The 20,220-nt window shown below is 43.7% G+C and overlaps 1 protein-coding gene across 1 annotated transcript in view; it reads right to left on the bottom strand.

The window, feature by feature from the left end:
- Positions 1-20,220, bottom strand: part of LOC132834399 (dynein axonemal heavy chain 8-like) — a 1,143,262-nt gene that overhangs the window by 169,612 nt on the left and 953,430 nt on the right. Inside the window, exons 66-67 of the mRNA XM_060853284.1 lie at positions 6,367-6,470; positions 653-829 (exon numbers count right to left, since the gene is read on the bottom strand). Coding sequence (XP_060709267.1) covers positions 653-829; positions 6,367-6,470 — 281 coding nt within the window. The remainder of the gene's footprint in view (positions 1-652; positions 830-6,366; positions 6,471-20,220) is intronic.

Raw genomic sequence — 20,220 nt, 5'->3', positions numbered from 1 at the left:
GTCCACACCGACCCGCCGAAGCATATACCACCCAGACCCATACTCCTACATTTACCCCTTCACCTAACATTATGGGCAATTTAGCATGGCCAATTCACCTAACCTCTTGCCAGATCTGCTGAGTTTCACCAGCAATTTCTGTTTTTGTTTCTGGTAGTATGCTGCATTTGAAGCGGTAACTGTTTACTCTTCATAGATGCTGCCAGTAATCCAATAATATTCCAGTAATCTCGGTTTCTACCTTTTTGCGGGATAGCATTCCCTGAATGATTTATACTGAGGATGGCACTTCTAATAATACCTGTTGTCTTACAATTTTAGAAAAACAATCTTGTCTGCTTTAATTACTTCATCAAATGGATCCAGTTTCTTTTGTCTTAATAAATAATGATCATCAATTATGGATCTCCTGTTGTTAGTATCACCCCTATACCCTATATGTTTTTTCTGTTAGATTTGGTCTTTTTAAGCTTCCAAATTGCCCCTTCATTACAACATTTCTTGCTTAACAACAGACAGTGCTACAACCTTGGTTTAAATTACTTCTGCTGCCCCAGATACCCCTAATTTTAGCACCATGGGAATTTGATTTAGCGTATTTATAAAAGCAATGTTTTTAAGAATTGCCCCATGGGTCAGTCACAATACTTACATTGAGAGCAGCCTCTGCAGCTTCAAGAGCTGGCTTTGCAGCGATTAGTTTGCCCTCTGCTATATTTTTGTCCACTTCGATTTCATCCACAATTTTCTGGGCCTTATCTTTCACTATCATGACTTCATTCTTGACCAGTTCTGCTGCTTGAGCACTCACTGTGACCTCTCCTAGAACCTGCAGATTGTCAGAGAAAAAAAACAGGAAAAACATCTTTAATATTGTTTTTAGTTGTGATGCTGCAGTTAACGACAATTTGAAATGAAACTCATTAATTTTCTAGCGGTAGGCTCCAGGTGAACAACTACAGCTAATAGACAACTGCAGTTGCTGCAAGGATATGGTGCATTTCAGTAATTTTGATTTGATTGCTTTTTATCCTTTTTGGCTGCATAGATAGGAGTATCAAATGATTTGAATTTGGAGATTAAAAGATATTATCTATCCCCAGCAGAGCTATGAGTCATTCACAGAAGCAGCACATCGGCAGTATCAATAACATGTAGATAATGGTACACGTAAGGCTGTAGATGCATTACACTTAAATTTGTAGAAGGGACTTAACAAGGTGCCACATCAAAGATTATTGCAGAAAATAAAAACTCTTTGTAAAAGGGGTAACATGTTAGTATGGATAGAAGATTGGCTGGCCAGCTGGCTGGCAGAAAACAGAGTATGCATTAATGGGTCTTTGTCTGATTGGCAGGATTGCGATGAGTAAAGTCTCACAAGGTCCATGCTGGGCCCCAGCTTTTTATAGTTTACATCCATTGCTGAAATGAGTTGAGTGAAGGTGTGATAGAAAACTTCACAGTCAGCACCATGGTAAATAGGGAAGTAGGTTGTGAAAAAGATATAAAGGACATTGTAGTCAGATATAAATCTGGAGCATCATGTGAAAAAATGTATATTTTTCACTTTGACAGGAAGAATAAAAGTACAGTATCATGCAAATATAAATGATTTAGATGTGAACATGGGAGATATGGTTAGTAAGTTTGCAGATGACACCAAAATTAGAGGTGTAGTGGACAGCCGAGAAGGTTACCTGTATGTACAACGGGACCTTGATCAGATGGGTCAGTTGGCCGAGAAGTGGCAGATGGAGTTTCGTTTAAATAAATTTGGAATGCTGCATTTTGGAAAGGCAAATCAGGGTGGAACTTATACACTTAATGGTAAGCTTCTGTAAGGGTGTGTTGCCAAACAAAGATGTTGGAGTGTAGGTTCATGTTTCTTTTAAAGTGGAATCGTAGGTAGATTGGCTAGTGAAGAAGGCATTTGGTATGCTTGCCTTTATTGGTCAGTGCATTGAGTATATGGGTCGGGAGGTCATGTTGTGGCTGTACAGGACATTGGTTAGGCCACTATTGGAATACTGGGTTCAATTCTCATCTCACTGCCATAGGAAGTATGGTGTAAAATTTGAAAGGGTTCAGAAAAGATTGACAAAGATATTGCCAGGGTTGGAGGGTTTGAGGAGAGAGGCTGAATAGGCTGGGACTACTTTTCCAGCAGTATCGAAGGTGGAGGAGTGACCTTATAGAGGTTAATAAATCATGAGGGGCATGGATAAGGTAAATAGACAAGGTGTTTTCCCCAGGGTAGGGGAATCCAAAGCTAGAGGGCAATAGGTTTAAGGTGAGAGGGTAAAGATTTAAAAGGGATCTAAGGGGTACCTCTTAGCAGAGAGGGTGGTGCATGAATGGAAAGAAGCTGCCAGAGGAAGTGGGGGAGGCTGGTACAATTAAAACATCTGAAAGGCATCTGGATGGCTTAATGAATAGGAAGGGTTAAGAGGGATATGGGCCAAACAGTGACAAGTGGGACTAGGTTAATTTAGGATACATGGTCAGCATGGACGAGTTGGACCAGCCTGTATAGCATAATGACTCCATAACTGCATAACTCTGAAATGCAATGGGATTTAGGTATTTGGTACATGAGTCACAGAAGTTAGTATACAAATATAACATATAATTAAGGAAGCTAATGGAATGTTTGCCTTTATGCGAGGAACTGAACACAAAAATAAGAATCGAGAGTGTGGTGCTGGAAAAGCACAGCAGGTCAGGCAGCATCCAAGGAGCAGGAAAGTCGACATTTTGGCCAAAAGCGTTTCATCAGGAATGAGGCTGGGAGCCTTGGGGGGTGGAGAAATAAATGGAAGGGGGGGTGGGGCTGGGGGAAAGCTAGCTGAGAGTGTGATTGGTAGATGGAAGTGGGGGTAAGGGTGATAGGTCAGAGAGGATGGTGGAGTGGAGAAGTGGGAAAGAAGATCGACAGGTAGGACAGGTCAGTGCTGAGCAGGAAGGTTGGAACTGGGATAAGGTGGGGGGAGGGGAAATGAGGAAACTGGTGAAATCCACATTGATGCCATGTGATTGGAGGGTCCCGAGGTGGAAGGTGAGGCATTCTTCCTCCAGGAGCTGGGTGGTAAGGAAGTGGCGATGGAGGAGGCCCAGGACCTGCATGTCCTCGACACAGTGGGAGGGGGACTTGAAGAATTTGGCCATGGACTGGTGAGGTTGTTTGGTGCAGGTGTCCCAGAGTTGTTCTCTGAAGCGCTCTGTGAGTAGATGTTCTGTCTCCCCAGTGTAGAGGAGATCGCATTGGGAGCAATGGATATAGCAAATGATATGTGTGGAAGTGCAGGTTAAACTTTGATAGATGTGGAAGGCTCCTTTGAGGTCTTGGATGGAGGTGAGGACTTGGAGGTGTGGTGGCAGGTTTTGCAATTCCTGCCGTGGCAGGGGAAGTTGCTGGGAGGGGAGGGTGGGCATTTTTACAGGAGGCAAGGTGGGAGGACGTGTAGTCCAGGTAGCTGCGGGAGTCAGTGAGTTTGTAGAAAATATCAGTGTTGAGTCAGTCAGCGTTGATGGAGATGGAGAGATCCAGGAAGGGGCGGGAGGTATCTGACATGGTCCAGGTGAATTTCAGGTCAGGGTGGAATGTGTTGGTGAAATTAATGAACTGTTCAACCTCCTCACGGGAGCACAAGTTGGCACCGATGCAGTCATCAATGTAGTGGAGGAAGAGGTGGGGAGTGGTGCCGGTGTAACTACGGAAGATGGACTACTCTACGCAGCCGACAAAGAGACAGGCATAGCTGCGGCCCATGCGGGTGCCCATGGCGAACCCTTTCGTCAGGCAGAAGTGGGAGGATTCAAAGAAGAAATTATTGAGGGTGAGGACAGGTTCAGCCAAACGAATGACAGTGTCAGTGGAATGGTACTGGTAGGGACCTCAGGAGAGGAAGAAACGGAGGGCTTTGATAATCACAACACTGATTTCTTCTACAAACCCACTGACTCCCACAGCTACCTGGTCTGCACCTCCTCCCACCCTGCCTCCTGTAAAAATGCTATTCCTAATTCTCAATTCCTCTGCCTCTGCTGCATCTGCTCCCAGGAGGACCAGTTCCACTACAGAATACACCAAATGGCCTCCATTTTTAAAGACCACAATTTCTCCTCCCATGTGGCATCTCATCGACTTTCTGCACCTCCGCCCTTGAACCCCATCCCTCCAACAATCGCAACAAGGACAGAACACCACCACCCCCCATCCCGGTCCTCACCTTCCACCCCACCAACCTCATATACATCGCATCATCCTCTGCCATTTCCGCCACCTACAAGAAGATTCCACCACCACAGATATATTTCCCTCCCCATCCGTATCAACTTTCCATAAAGGCTGTTCCCTCGGCAACTACCTCATCAGGTCCACACCTCCCAACAAGCCACCCTCCCCTCCTGACACCTTTTCCCGCCACTGCAGGAATTACAAAACCTGCACCCACATCTCCCCCATCACCTCCGTCCAAGAGAGCCTTCCACATCCATCAAAGTTTCACCTGCACTTCCATACGTCATTTACTGTGTCCATTGCTCCCGATGCAGTCTCCTCTACACTGGGGAGACAGGACGCCTACTCGCATAGTGCTTCAGAGAACCTCTCTGGGACACCACACCAACCATCCCCACCGCCCTGTGGACAAACACTCAACTCTCCCTCTCATTCCGCTAAGGACATGGAAGGTTCTGAGCCTCCTCCATCGCTACTCCCTTACCAACCGAGGCATGGAGGAAGAACGCCTCATCTTCCACCTTAGGACCCTTCAACCCCAGGGCATCAATTGGATTTCACCAGTATCCTCATACCCCTCCCTGCCACATATCTCAGATCCAACCTTCCAGCTCAGCACCACCCTGTCCATCTTCCTTCCCACCTATCCACTCCACCCTCCCTTCCGACCTGACTTAGAAGAGATTACTTACAGTGTGGAAACAGGCCCTTCGGCCCAACAAGTCCACACTGACCCGTTGAAGTGCACCCACCCAGACGTATTCCCCTATGTTTACCCCTGCACCTAACACTAGGTGGAATTTAGCATGGCCAATTCACCTAACCTGCACATTTTTGGACTGTGGGAGGAAACCGGAGCACCTGGAGGAAACCCATGCAGACACAGGGAGAATGTGCAAACTCCACACAGTCAGTCGCCTGAGGTGGGAATTGAACCCAGGTCTCTGGCGCTGTGAGGCAGCAGTGCTAACCACTGTGCCACCACCTATCAACTTTACCCCCACCTCCATCCACCTATTGCACTCTCAGCTACCTTCCCCCAGCCCCACCCCCCCCTCCCATTTATCTCTCCACTCCCAAGGCTCCCAGTCTCATTCCTGATGAAGGGCTTTTCCCTGAAACGTTGATTTCCCTGCTCCTCGAACGCTGCCTAACCTGCTGTGCTTTTCCAGCACCACACTCTTGACTCTGATCTCCAGCATCTGCAGTCCTCACTTTCACAAAAATAATAATGTTATGCTTCAATTGTACAAGGCATTGGTGAGACCACACCTCAAATAGTGTTTGTAGTTTTGGTGTCCTTTTTTAAAGAAGACTGCGTATGCCTTTGAGATGCGATAGAGGAGGTTTCCTAGATTGACACCTGGAATGAGCAGAACAGAAATGTAGAGTACCAGAGTTTCTTCCACCACAGTTGTGCTGCTTTGGAACTGCCTACTTTAAAAGATGGTGAAGGTGGAATCGCTGAATAGTTTTAAATTAAAAATCACACAATACCAGTTTATCGTCCAACAGGTTTATTTGGAAGTACTAGTTTTTGGAGTGCTGCTACTTCATCAGGCAATTAGTGGGGCAAGATCATAATTCACAATTTATAGCAAAAGATCATAGTGCCCCAAATCTCATCGCTGAGGCATACAACTAGTCACTGATCTCCAACCAGAAAAACACCCATTTATCCCCATTCTGTACTTCCTCTTCATTAACCAATTTTCTATCCATGCTAATACATTACCCATAATGCCATGCATCTTTATCTCCTGCAGGAGACTTTTGTGTGGCACTTTGTTGAATGCCATTCACTAGTTCATTTCTCGTGTCAATGTCCTAACTAATCAGCCTGGTTTATAATTTTACCAAAGCTCGGCAGTTAACTGTCAAATATTATTAATTGCTGCATTCTTCATGACAACACCTCTACCATTCAGTATCTACTTGCCACCCATCAGTGCAATGTAAATGCTGGCTTTCCTCTTGAATTGATATTCTTGCAAAATGTTCTGATGAGTGCAAGACAAAAGGTTTCAACAAAATGGGTTTACTTTCAGCAAGAATCAAGTTCTGAACTTCCTAATGAACACAAGATATACAATATAATATTTTAAAACATTATGCACACCAACCTTATCAGCATTACGTGAAGCCACTGCCAACTCCTTTTCTTTCTGTGCTAATTCTTTTGCGAGAACAGCGACGGATTCTGTTGCTTCTAGAAGCTTGGAGAGACCTGCAATAAGGTGCTATATCTGATTACTATTAATGCACTTGTGGCGATGCTAATCCTTTAACAAGGTTATGCTGTCGTTGGCTTTTTTTGAGAGGTCATAAAAGCAGTGATTCTGAAAAGCCTGAGTATAAATATTTGAAAATGTTTTCAAGTTTAAAAAAAACTTGTGCAATGTAAGGGGAGTGACCAGTTCTCCCAGCTCAGCTTTTCTCTGGTTTGGGTTGCAACTGGTTTAGCAAGCAGCCAGTTGTGAAGCTGCTGGATCCAAAGAAGAAGGTTTATGCTGATCCTCACTCTCTCTGACATCTCTCTTGTAACAACCTATGTTTGATTTTACCTTTCTTGTGCCAAGGGGTGCTTATGAGGATTGTTGCAAGTATCTGGAACAGCATTGTTAAGTTGAGATAATCTGTTCAGTTTTCAGATAGGTTAAATTATTCTGCATTCTGTTCTCTTTTGTTTGGGTTTCATTCTGTAATCTTGCAAATAAATTCGGTTTTGTTCAAAACTAAATAGTTTGACCAGCTGCATCCCTCCTGGAGTATCCACTTTCATCTGCTTAAAACAACTGGCAAAGTTAGGGTTTGGGCTATTTTCTTGAAATGTTTTGAGGGGGTCTGGCCTGGTCCATAACAGATTGTGGCTCTTTGTGGCATTTGTTCTATACTTCCAAATTGGGATTAAGGTTTTTTGGACTGAAAGGTTGCAAGTGGCAGGTGTTAGTGAGTTTTGTTCTGGGTGTTGATTTTAGTTGTTGAAACACCTCTTGGGATAACAATGGCTCTCTCAATCACCAAGGGTTTTCTGGGGTTTGAAGAAGTGACTTTGGTGGTTTGCAAAAGGTGATTAAGGGCAGACTGCTTGAATTAGCAGACAAGCTGGAACTGGAGCCACCTCCTTCCGGGAGGAGAGGAGAGATAATTACAGCAATACCTCAGCATTTACATTTGCTGGAAATATATACGTAGAATATAGAACAATGCAGCGCAGACCATGCCCTTCAGCCCACGATGTTGCACTGACCAGGGCCACTAAATTTAGAGTCATTCAGCACTGAAACAGACCATTCAGTCCAACTCATCCATGTTGACCAGATTTCCCAAACTAAATTAGTCCCACTTGCCTGCACTTGCCATATCTCTTTAAACCTTTCCTATTCATGTACCTACCCAAATATCTCCAACGTTGCAACGGTACTTGCATTTACTACTTTCTAGTTGACAGCTTCTGTGTTCCTTGGAGAAATGCTATCAATCTTTAGAGATGGCTAAAGTTCATTTGAAAATGAAGCAGCTTGAGTTAGAGGCAAAAGACAAGGAAAGGGCAAAAAATATTAAACTGTTTGAATTACAATTAAAAGCAGATGAAAGACAAAAATAACAAAATGCCCTAGCAGAACAAAAAGAAAATGACAGAATTGCTTTAGCAGAACAAAATGTAAATGACAAAAAATTGATTTAACAGAACAAAAATAAAAACAGAAAGAGAGAGAGTAATGATAGGAAAGGAGAGAGATGCAAAGGATGGAGTTGGAACTTCATAAATTGGTACTTAGACAGGAAAGTCAGCTAAAAGGATGGAGAAGAAGGCTGAAGGTAAGCTTAGTGAGGAAGAGAATGAGGATGGGCAAATCCATGATAGCCAAAGGCTGGTAAGAAACTGTTTAAATATATTCAAGCTCGCCCAAATTTGATGAGAAGGATGTTAAAGACTTTTCCATATCATTTGTGGGCAGTGTGGTGGCTCAGTAGTTAGCGCTATTGTGTCACAGCGCCAAGGACACGGGTTCGATTCCAGCCTTGGACAACTGTCTGTGTGGAGTTTGTACATTCTCCCTGTATCTGTGTGGGCTTCCTCTGGGTGCTCCGGTTTCCGCCCACAGTTCAAAGATGTGCAGGTCAGGTGAACTGGCCATGCTAAATTGCCCACAATGTTAGATGCATGAATCAGAGGGAAATAGGTCTGGGTGGGTGACTCTTTGGAGTGTTGGTGTGGACTCGTTGGGCTGAAGGGCCTGTTTCCACACTGTAGGGAATCTAATCCAACCTAATCTAATTTGAAATGATGGCTAAACAAATGCAGTGGCCAGTGACCATGTGGGTTTTGTTGATCAAAACAAAACTTGTAGGTTGAGTTTGTAAGGTATTGGCATCACTCAGAGGAGGCATCCGGGGTGTATGAGGAGGTGAAGAAAGCCATCTTAAATGCATATGATCATCTGCTAGAAGCCTACAGGAATAGTGCCAGAAGACTGGAGGATAGCAAATGTTATCCCCTTGTTTAAGAAGGGGAGTAGAGACAAGCCTGGTAATTATAGGCCAGTGAGCCTTACTTTGGTTGTGGGTAAAGTATTGGAAACAATTATAAGAGATAGGGTCTATAATCATCTAGAAAGGAATAATTTGATTAGGGATAGTCAACACAGTTTGTGAAAGGTAGGTCATGCTTCATAAACCCTATTGAGTTCTTTGAGAAGGTGACCAAACAGGTGGATGAGGGTAAAGTGGTTGATGTGGTGTATGTGGATTTCAGTAATGCGTTTGATGAGGTTCCCCACGGTAGACTATTGCAGAAAATATGGAGGAATGAGATTGAGGGTGATTTGGTGGTTTGGATCAGAAATTGGCTAGCTAAAAGGAGACAAAAGGTGGTGGCTAATGGGAACTGTTCATCCTGGAGTTTAGTTACTAGTGATGTACTGCAAGGATCTATTTTGGGGCCACTGCTATTTGTCAGTTTTTATAAATGATCTGGATGAGAGCGTAGAAGGATGGGTTAGTAAATTTGTGGATGACACAAGAGTCATAGAGTCATAGAGATGTACAGCATGGAAAGAGACCCTTCGGTCCAACCTGTCCATGCCAACCAGATATCCCAACCCAATCTAATCCCACCTGTCAGCACCCGGCCATATCCCTCCAAACCCTTCCTATTCATATACCCATCCAAATGCCTGTTAAATGTTGCAATTGTACCAGCCTCCACCACATCCTCTGGCACCTCATTCCATACACGGACCACTGTTCTGGGTAGTGCCGAAGGATATTGCAGGTTACAAAGGGACATAAGTAAGCTGCAGAGCTGGGCAAATGGAAATTGTTTAATGCGGAAAAGTGTGAGGTGATTCACTTTGGAAGGAGTAACAGGAATATGGAGTACTGGGCTAAGGATAAGAGTCTTGGCAGTGTGGGTGAGCAGAGAGATCTTGGTGTTCATGCACATAGCTTCCTGAAAGTTGACACTCAGGTTGATAGGGTTGTTCAGAAGGCATATGGGGTGTTAGCTTTTATTGGTAGAGGGATACAGTTTTGGAGCAATGAGGTCATGTTGCAGCTGTACAAAACTCTGGTTTGGCTGCACTTGGAGTATTGCGTACAGTTCTGGTCGTCGCATTACAAGAAGGATGTGGAAGTATTGGAAAGAATGCAGAGGGAATTTACCAGGATGTTGCCTGGTATGAAGGGAAGGTCTTATGAGGAAAGGCTGAGGGACTTGAGGCTGTTTTTGTCAAAGAGAAGGTTGAGAAGTGACTTAATAGAGACATCTGAGATGATCAGAGGATTAGATAGGGTGGACTTTGAAAGCCTTTTTTCTCATATGGTGATGACTAGCAAAGAGGACATATCTTTAAATTGAGGGGTAATAGATACAGGACAGAGGTCAGATGTAGTTTCTTTACTCAGAGAGTAGTAAGGGCTTGGAATGCTCTTTCTGCAACAGCAGTAGACTTGCCAACTTTAAGGGCATTTAAATGGTCACTGGATAAACATATGGATGATAGTGGAACAGTGTAGGTTAGATGAGGTTCAGGTTGGTTTCACAGGTCTGCACAACATCGAGGGCTGAAGGACCTGCACTGCACTGTAATATTTTATGTTCTATGTTTCAGGAATACAAAGATGGACCTTAGTCAAACTACAGTGAATTTGAAAGGATCAAACAAAGTAATTTTGATAGGTGGATAAGGGCATTAAAAATAGAGCAAACCTATGATGCTCTTAGGGAGACAATTATTTTGGAGAAGTTCAAAAATTCACTTCCTGAAGTAGTGACAACTCATGTGGAAGAGCAGAGAGTTAAAACAGCAAGATTTGCAGCTGAAATGGCTGATGATTATGAGTTGGCTCATAAATCAATGTTTGGCTTCCAAAATCAATTTCAATCCATAAGGGATAGAAATTGGGGAAAAAAACAAATCCTCACATGGAATGGGAAAGGTAGATGTTGGTGAAGATCAATAAGGATAACTTACCACAGGGTAAAAAGGAAACTCTTGAAATGGCAAGATACATTAAAAAGCTTCCATGTTTTCATGGCAATAAAGTAGGCCACATCACATCACAGTGTTGGTGGGTTAGAAAAAGCACTGGGAAGCAAGTTGTAGGAAATCCGGATAAGCCAGTGAATGTTGTTGGCGTGGTAACGGAGGCTAGAAAGCTGCACCAGAATGTACAACCTGATCACAGGTTGGTTAAGGGGGAAGTGCCAGATATTCTTAAACCATATACCTGCAAAAGTAAAGTTCACTTACATAGGCTAGGAGCAAGGATTTTTAGAAATATGTTAAGGACAAAGGGATAACTAGGGAGAGAATACAGCCCCTCAAAGATCAGCAAGGCGGCTTTTGTGTGGAGCCACCGAAAATGGTGCGGCATACTAAATGAATACTTTGCATCAGTATTTACTGTGGAAAAGGATATGGAAGATATAAACTGCAGGGAAATAGATGATGACATCTTGCAAAATGTCCAGATTACAGAGGAGGAAGTGTTGGATGTCTTGAAACGCATAAAAGTGGATAAATCCCCAGGACCTGATCAGGTGTACCCGAGAACTCTGTGGGAAGCTAGAGAAGTGATTGCTGGGCCTCTTGCTGAGATATTTGTATCATCGATAGTCACAGGTGAGGTTCCGGAAGACTGGAGGTTGGCAAACATGGTGCCACTGTTTAAGAAGTACAGTAAAGAGAAGCCAGGGAACTATAGACTGGTGAGCCTGACCTCGGTGGTGGGCAAGTTGTTGGAGGGAATCCTGAGGGACAGGATGTACATGTATTTAAAAAGGCAAGGACTGATTAGGGATAGTCAACATGGCTTTGTGGGTGGGAAATCATGTCTCACAAACTTGATTGAGTTTTTTGAAGAAGTAACAAAGAGGATTGATGAGGGCAGAACAGTAGATGTGATCTATATGGACTTCAGTAAGGTGTTTGACAAGGTTTCCCATGGGAGACTGATTAGCAAGGTTAGATCTCACGGAATAAAGGGAGAACTAGCCATTTGGATACAGAACTGGCTCAAAGGTAGAAGACAGAGGGTGATGGTGGAGGGTTGTTTTTCAGACTGGAGGCCTGTGACCAGTGGAGTGCCACAAGGATCGGTGCTGGGTCCCCTACTTATTGTCATTTACATAAATGATTTTGATGCGAGCATATAAGGTACAGTTAGTAAGTTTGCAGATGACACCAAAATTGGAGGTGGACAGCGAAGAGGCTTACCTCAGATTACAACAGGATATTGACCAGATGGGCCAATGGGCTGAGAAGTGGCAGATGGAGTTTAGTTCAAATAAATACAAGGTGCTGCATTTTGGGAAAGCGAATCTTAGCAGGACTTGTACACTTAATGGTAAGGTCCTAGGGAGTGTTGGTGAACAAAGAGACCTTGGAGTACAGGTTCATAGCTCCTTGAAAGTGGAGTCGCAGGTAGATAGGATAGTAAAGAAGGTGTTTGGTATGCTTTCCTTTATTGGTCAGAGTATTGAGTACAGGAGTTGGGAGGTCATGTTGCAGCTGTACAGGACATTGGTTAGGCCACTGTTGGAATGTTGCGTGCAATTCTGGTCTCCTTTCTATTGGAAATATATTGTGAAATTTGAAAGGGTTCAGAAAATATTTACAAGGATGTTGACAAGGTGGGAGGATTTGAGCTATAGGGAGAGGCTGAACAGGCTGGGGCTGTTTTCCCTGGACCGTTGGAAGCTGAGGGGTGATCTTATAGAGGTTCACAAAATTATGAGGACATGGATAGGATAAATAGACAAAGTCTTTTCCCTGGGATCGGGGAGTCCAGAACTAGAGGGCATAGGTTTAGGGTGAGAGGGGAAAGATATAAAAGAGACCTAAGGGGCAACCTTTTCACGCAGGGGGTGGTATGTGTATGGAATAAGCTGCCAGAGGAAGTGGTGTAGGCTGGTACAATTGCAACATTTAAAAGGCATTTGGATGAGTATATGAATAGGAAGGGTTTGGAGGGATATGGGCCGGGTGCTGGCAGGTGGGACTAGATTGGTTTGGGATATCTGGTCAGCGTGGACAGGTTGGACTGAAGGGTCTGTTTCCATGCTGTATATCTCTATGACTCTAAGTTACAATATTGAGAGATACACAATCCTCTCAATCTTTGATGTTGAAAGATGAGGAGATATGTTCCGCTAAAGGACTACAACCAGAAAAGATGATTTCACGGTGAGATAAAAAGTATTCACTTCTGTAGAATGAGGTTAGAGTGTCCAGTGATGAGTGGGGAAGTTGTGATCGGCGTCCTGGACAAACTCTCAGCTCCAGCAGTACAATTTGTCCTTGCTAATGATGTAACTGGTTCACAGGTAGGAGTGCTGCCTACTATGGTTGAAAAGCCATTGGAAACTCAGCCAACTGAACCATTGCAGGGCACATATCCTGACATTTTTCCTGACTGTGTGGTAATGAGGTCACAAAGTCCCCAGTTGAAACAAGTGAGATCAGAGAGTAGAGATAAGAAAGTTGAAGTGGAATTAGCAGAGGTCCTATTTGATCAAATAGTTGACACAATCCAGGAGCAAATAGATGACAAAGCAGACATCTTTAGCTCAGAAAAATGAAGATTAAAGGCATACAAAGAAAGAAAATCCAGGTGTATCCCTCAATGTTATCGACAATAGGTGCAGGAGTAGGCCATTCAGCCCTTGGAGCCAGCACCACCATTCATTATGATCATGGCTGATCATCCACAATCAGTATCCTGTTCCTGCCTTATCGCCATAACCCTTGATTCAACTATCTCTAAGAGCTCTATCCACTCTTTCTTGAAAGTATCCAGAGACTTGGCATCCACTGCCTTCTGGGGCAGAGCATTCCATATATCCATCACACTCTAGGTGAAGAAGTTTCTCCTCAACTCTGTTCTCAATGGCTTACCCCTTATTTTTAAACTGTGTCCTCTGGTTCCCGACTCACCAATCAGCAGAAACATACTTCCTGCTTCCAGAGTGTCCAATCCTTCAATGATCTTATATGTCTCAGTCAGATCCCCTCTCATCCTTCTAAACTCAAGTGTATACAAGCCCAGTCATTCCAATCTTTCAACATATGATAGTCCCACCATTCCGGGAATTGACCTCGCGAACCCAAGCTGTACTCCCTCAATAGCCAGAATGTCCTTTCTCAAATCTGGAGACCAAAACTGCACACAGTACTCCAGGTATGGTCTCACCAGGGCCCTGTACAGATGCAGAAGGACTGCTTTGCTCCTATACTCAATTCCTCTTGATATGAAGGCCAGCATGCCCTGAGCTTTTTTCACTGCCTGCTGTACCTGCATGCTTGCTTTCATTGACTGATGTACAAGAACACCTAGATCACATTGTACTTCCCCTTTACCTAACTTGACTCCATTTAGATAGTAATCTGCCTTCCTGTTCTTGCCACCAAAGTGGAAAACCACACATCTATCCACATTAAACTGCATCTGCCATGCATCAGTCCATTCACCTAGCCTGTCCAAGTCACCCTGTATTCTCATAACATTCTCCTCACATTTCACCCTGCCACCCAGCTTTGTGTCATCAGCAAATTTGCTAATATTACTTTTAATATCTTCATCCATATCATTAATGTATCGTGTAAATGGCTGCAAACCTTGTGGTACCCCACTTGTTATTCTGAAAGGGATTCTGGATTAGTGGTGCTGGAAGAGCACAGCAGTTCAGGCAGCATCCAAAGTGCAGCGAAATTGACGTTTCAGGCAAAAGCCCTTCATCAGGAATAAAGGCAGTGAGCCTGAAGAGTGGAGAGATAAGCTAAAGGAGGGTGGGGGTGGGGAGAAAGTAGCATAGAGTACAATGGGTGAGTGGGGGAGGGAATGAAGGTGATAGGTGAGGGAGGAGAGGGTGGAGTGGATAGGTGGAAAAGAAGATAGGCAGGTAGGAGCAGTCCGGACAAGTCATGGGGACAGTGCTGAGCTGGAGGTTGTGAACTAGGGTGAGGTGGGGGAAGGGGAAATGAGGAAACTGTTGAAGTCCACATTGATGCCGTGGGGTTGAAGTGCTCCGAAGCGGAAGATGAGGCGTTCTTCCTCCAGGCGTCTGGTGGTGAGGGAGCGGCGGTGAAGGAGGCCCAGGACCTCCATGTCCTCGGCAGAGTGGGAGGGGGAGTTGAAATGTTGGGCCACAGGGCGGTGTGGTTGATTGGTGCGGGTGTCCCGGAGATGTTCCCTAAAGTGCTCTGCTAGGAGGCGCCCAGTCTCCCCAATGTAGAGGAGACCGCATTGGGAGCAACGGATACAATAAATGATATTGGTGGATGTGCAGGTAAAACTTTGATGGATGTGGAAGGCTCCTTTAGGACCTTGGATAGAGGTGAGAGAGGAGGTGTGGACACAGGTTTTACAGTTCCTGCGGTGGCAGCGGGAAGTGCCAGGATGGGAGGGTGGGTTGTAGGGGGGCGTGGACCTGACCAGGTAGTCACGGAGCGAACAGTCTTTGAGGAAGACGGAAAGGAATGGGGAGGGAAATATATCCCTGGTGGTGGGGTCTTTTTGGAGGTGGCGGAAATGTCAGCGGATGATTTGATTTATGTGAAGGTTTGGAGGGTGGAAGGTGAGCACCAGGGGCGTTCTCTCCTTGTTATGGTTGGAGGGGTGGGATCTGAGGGCGGAGGTGCGGGATGGTGGACAAGATGTGCTGGAGGGCATTTTTAACCACGTGGGAAGGGAAATTGCGGTCTCTAAAGAAGGAGGCTATCTGGTGTGTTCTATGGTGGAACTGGTCCTCCTGGGAGCAGATATGGCGGAGGCGGAGGAATTGGGAATACGGGATGGCATTTTTGCAAGAGGTAGGGTGGGAAAAGATGTAATCCAGGTAGCTGTGGGAGTCAGTGGGTTTGTAAAAAATGTCAGTGTCAGGTCGGTCGTCATTAATGGAAATGGAGAGGTCCAGGAAGGGGAGGGAGGTGTCAGAGATGGTCCAGGTAAATTTAAGGTCAGGGTGGAATGTATTGGTGAAGTTGATGAATTGCTCAACCTCCTCGCGGGAGCACGAGGTGGCGCCATTGCAGTCATCAATGTAGCAGAGGAAGAGGTGGGGAGTGGTGCTGGTGTAATTACAGAAGTTCCAAGTAGCCAACAAAGAGACAGGCATAGTTGGTGCCCATACGTGTGCCCATGGCTACCCCTTTGGACTGGAGGAAGTGGGAGGATTCAAAGGAGAAATTGTTACGGGTGAGGACCAGTTCGGCCAAACAAATGAGAGTGTCGATGGAAGGGTACTGTTGGGGTCGTCTGGAGAGGAAAAAAACGGAGGGCTTGGAGGCCCTGGTCATGGCGGATGGAGGTGTAGAGGGATTGGGACCCGTTTATCACTACTCTTTGCTTCCTGTTAGCCAGCCAATTTTCAATCCAAGTCAGTATTTTGCCCCCAATATCATGTGCCCTAATTTTGTTCACTAATTTCCTATGTAGGACTTTATCAAAGGTTTTCAGAAAGTCCAGGTACACCACATCCACTTGCTCTCCCTTGTCCATCTTCATAGTTACATCCTCAAACAATTCCAGAATATTAGTCAAGCATGATTTCTCATTCGTAAATCCATGCTGATTCTAACCTATCCTGTTACTGCTGTCCAAATGAGTCATAATTTCGTCTTTTATAACTGACTCCAGCATCTTTCACACCACTGACATCAGGCTAACCAGGCTATAATTCCCTGTTTTCTCTCTCCCTCCTTTCTTGAAAAGTAGGACAACCTTAGCCACCCTCCAAACTGCAGGAACTGATCCTGAATCTATAAAACATTGGAAAATGATTACCAATCCGTCCACAATTTCTAGAGCCACCTCTTTAAGTACCCTGGGATGCAGACCATCAGGTCCCGGGGACTTAACTGCCTTCAGACCTAACAGTCTATCCAACACCATTTCCTGCCTAATATAAATTCCCTTCAGCTCATCCATTATCCTCGGTCCTTCAGCCACTATTACATCTGGGAGATTGCTTGTGTCTTCCCTAGTGAAGACAGATCCAAAGTACCTATTCAACTCTTCTGCCATTTCTTTATTCCTCATAATAAATTTACCCGTTTCTGTCTTCAAGGGCCCAATTTTCGTCTTAACCATTGTTTTTCTTTTCTCATACCTAAAAAAGCTTTCACTATCCTCCTTTATATTTTTGGCCAGTTTGCCTTCATAACTCATTTTTTTACTCCACATATTGCCTTTTTAGTTATCCTCTGTTGCTCTTCCGGCTTCCCACTCATCTTTGCTTTGTTATACTTCTCTTTTATCTTTATACAGTCCTTAACTTCCCTCATCAGCCACAGCCACCTCTGCCTCCTCATAGGATTTTTCTTCCTCTTTGGAATTAACTGATCCTGCAACTTCTTTTTTTATGTATGCCTGTTATTATCTTAGAAATGATGTCTTAATGAGGAAATGGCGACTATCACATATTCAGGCAGATGAGAAATGGGCAGAAGTTCATCAAGCCATATTGCCAGTGGGGTATAGAAAGGAGATGTTGCGAGTGGTGCGCGAACTACCAGTAGGGGGTCATTTAGGGATAAGAAAAGTCCAAGTTAAAATACTTAAGCATTTTTACTGGCTTGGGCTGCACAGGGACGTAGTTGAATTTTGCCAGACATATCATACGTGTCAGGTAATTGGAAAACCATAGACAGTGATAAAACCGGTACCTTTAATACCCATTCCTGCATTTGAGGAACCTTTTACAAGAGTCCTAACTGATTGCTCATACCTAAAACAAGAAGTGGGAATCAGTATTTATGAACAATAATGCATGTGTCCACTCAATTTCCAGAAGCTGTTCCATTACTCAAAAAATTGCAGAGAAGTTACTCAAATGTTTCATCAGATATGGACTACCCACAGAGATCCAATCACATCAAGGGTTAAACTTCAAATCAAAATTGTTCGAGGAAGTTAGAGACAGCTTAGGAATAAAACAATTCAAATCGACTGCATACCATCCAATATCACAGGGAGTGCTAGAAAGGTGGCATCAGACATTAAAGACCATGTTGAGGGCTTATAGTCAACACTATCCAGATGAGTCGGAGAAGGGAATGAGCCACTGCAGTTGATTTTGTAAGTAGAGCAGCAGTGTGTACTATCCTTCGGTGATGAAGGGACTGAGTGTTATAGGTAGTGTGAGTAGTGCCAAATTTTTGATGTTCCATCCAAAGAAGGTTTTCTCTCTAATCTTCCAGGATATAGCTTTGTTAAATATTCTGTTTGTGCTTGTTGTGCTCAGAGATGCACCAAATGAATCAACCAAATTCAGTCCATTTGAATTAGTTTTTAGTCATGAAGTGAGAGGATTGGTAAACTTGATTAAGGAGAAATTGTTAAGTCATAATTCAGAGAACACATATTTGGACTATGTGTCAAATGTTAGGGAATGATTGAATAGAGCAGGGGAGTTGGCTAGACAGCATTTAAAAGTATCACAGCATACAATGAAACAGGATAAGAAATTAAAAACTTGTAATTTTGCTATCAGGGATAAGGTGTTAGTGTTACTTCCAATGATAGGTGAACCTTTAAAAGCAGTGACTTGAGCTCACCAAAGTAATGGTGCCAAAACCAAATGGTACCCGATGGTTATGTGTGCACCATCACAGAGTCAATGCAATTACAAAGACTTTGTTGAAAAGGTGGGACAAGCAACTTATATTTCTAAGTTGGACTTGTTCAGAGGATATTGGCAGGTACCTTTGTCAGAAAGAGCGAAGACATTTTCGGCTTTCATAATGCCAAATGGACTATCAGTTTAAAATCATGCCATTTGGTATGAAAAATACTCCAGCCATATTTCAGAGACTAACCAATAAGGTCATTTCTGGATTTCCCAATTGTGTAATTTATATTGATGCACTGGTGATTTTTAGTCATACATGGAAGGAACAGATGCATCATTTATCATTTATAAAGTTGTTTGATCAACTTTGGGAGACAGGCTTGGTGGTAAACCTGGGTAAAAGTGAGTTTTCCAAAGCCCAGTACCTTCCTGGGCCATGTTATTGGATATGGACAAATTGCCCCACAAAGTGCAAAAAGAAAGGTCATGGGGGGGTTTCCTGTACCATTGACAAAAACAGCAGTACTGCATTTCCTGAGATCGAGTGGGTTTTATTGAACATTTGTACCAAACCTTAGCAGAGTGGTTGCTCCAATCACTGAATTGCCAAAGAGAGGCAAGAAGTTTCAGTGGACAGCGGACTGTTAGAAGGCATTTTACAACCTAAAAGCTGCGTTAACCACTGCCCCAGTGTTAAGCACACCTAATTATGCAAAGCCATTCAAGGGAGCTATTGATTTGAGGGATGTGGTGTTGGTGCTGTACTCTTACAGGAAGATGACAAGAAGGTAGAAAGACCTATAGAGTTGTCCTCCAGGAAACTGAACATTCATCAGCAGAAATATTCTACAGTTGAGAAGGTGACTTTGAGCTTGGTGTTGGTGTTACAACATTTCAATATTTATGTTACCTGTAATGTATCTGAGACAATCACATACAATAATAATGTGGAGAAAGTTAAGGACCAAAATTCCAGACTGTTTAAATGGAGATTGTTCTTACAGCCATTTAATTAGAAAATTGTTCATGTGGCAGGAGGAGAAAGTGTGACTTTTCGAGACTTGAATGAGAAACTGAAGTGTTCGGTGGCAGGGGTAAAACAGACTGAAACAGAATTTAGTGTTGAGAGAAAGGGCTTTTGCCCGAAACGGAGTCGATGTTCTTGCTCCTAGGATGCTGCCTGACCTGCTGTGCTTTTCCAGCACTGCTCTCTTGACTCTAATCTCCCAGCATCTGCAGTTCAGACTTTCGCCAAGTTGATTGAAACAGAATGCAGTCATGCATGTTTACATGTTTATAGTCAATGTAATGTATATATGTGTTGTAGTGTACTAACAATTTAAAATTAAGGTTTTTTAGAATGAAGACATCTTTGGATATTGATGGTTCATTTTAGTTCAAGGGGGGATGTGTGATGATGCTACTCCTTTCACAAGATTATACTGTCGTTTGTTTTTTTTTGTGAGAGTCGTAAAAGCAGCAATTCCAAAATGTCTGGATTAAACTACTTGAGAATGCTTTCAAATTAAAAAAAACTTGGACAATGAAAGGGAAGTGGCCAGTTCTCCCAACTCAGCTTTTCTCTGGTTTGGGTTGGCTTTTGCCAAGCAAGTAGGTGTGAAGCTGCTGGACCCAAAGAAGCAGGTCCATGCTGATCCTCCCTCTCTCTGACATTCTTCTGTAAGAACCTGTGTTTGAATTTACCTTTTGCACACAAGGGGTGTAAATGGATATTGTTGCAAATATTTGAAACAGCATCATTAAGTTGGGATAATCTGTTGGGTTTATGGATAGATTGTTATTCTGTATTCAGTCCTCTTTTGGTTGTGCTCCATTCGGTAATCAGGGAAGGAAATCAATTATCTTTACCTGGTCTGGCCTATGTCTGACTTCAGACCCA

This window comes from Hemiscyllium ocellatum, chromosome 3, assembly GCF_020745735.1.
Source record: "Hemiscyllium ocellatum isolate sHemOce1 chromosome 3, sHemOce1.pat.X.cur, whole genome shotgun sequence".
Taxonomy (NCBI): Eukaryota; Metazoa; Chordata; class Chondrichthyes; order Orectolobiformes; family Hemiscylliidae; genus Hemiscyllium; species Hemiscyllium ocellatum.
Note: the sequence above shows the minus strand (reverse complement) of the source record. Positions and strands in the feature narration are given on the sequence as shown.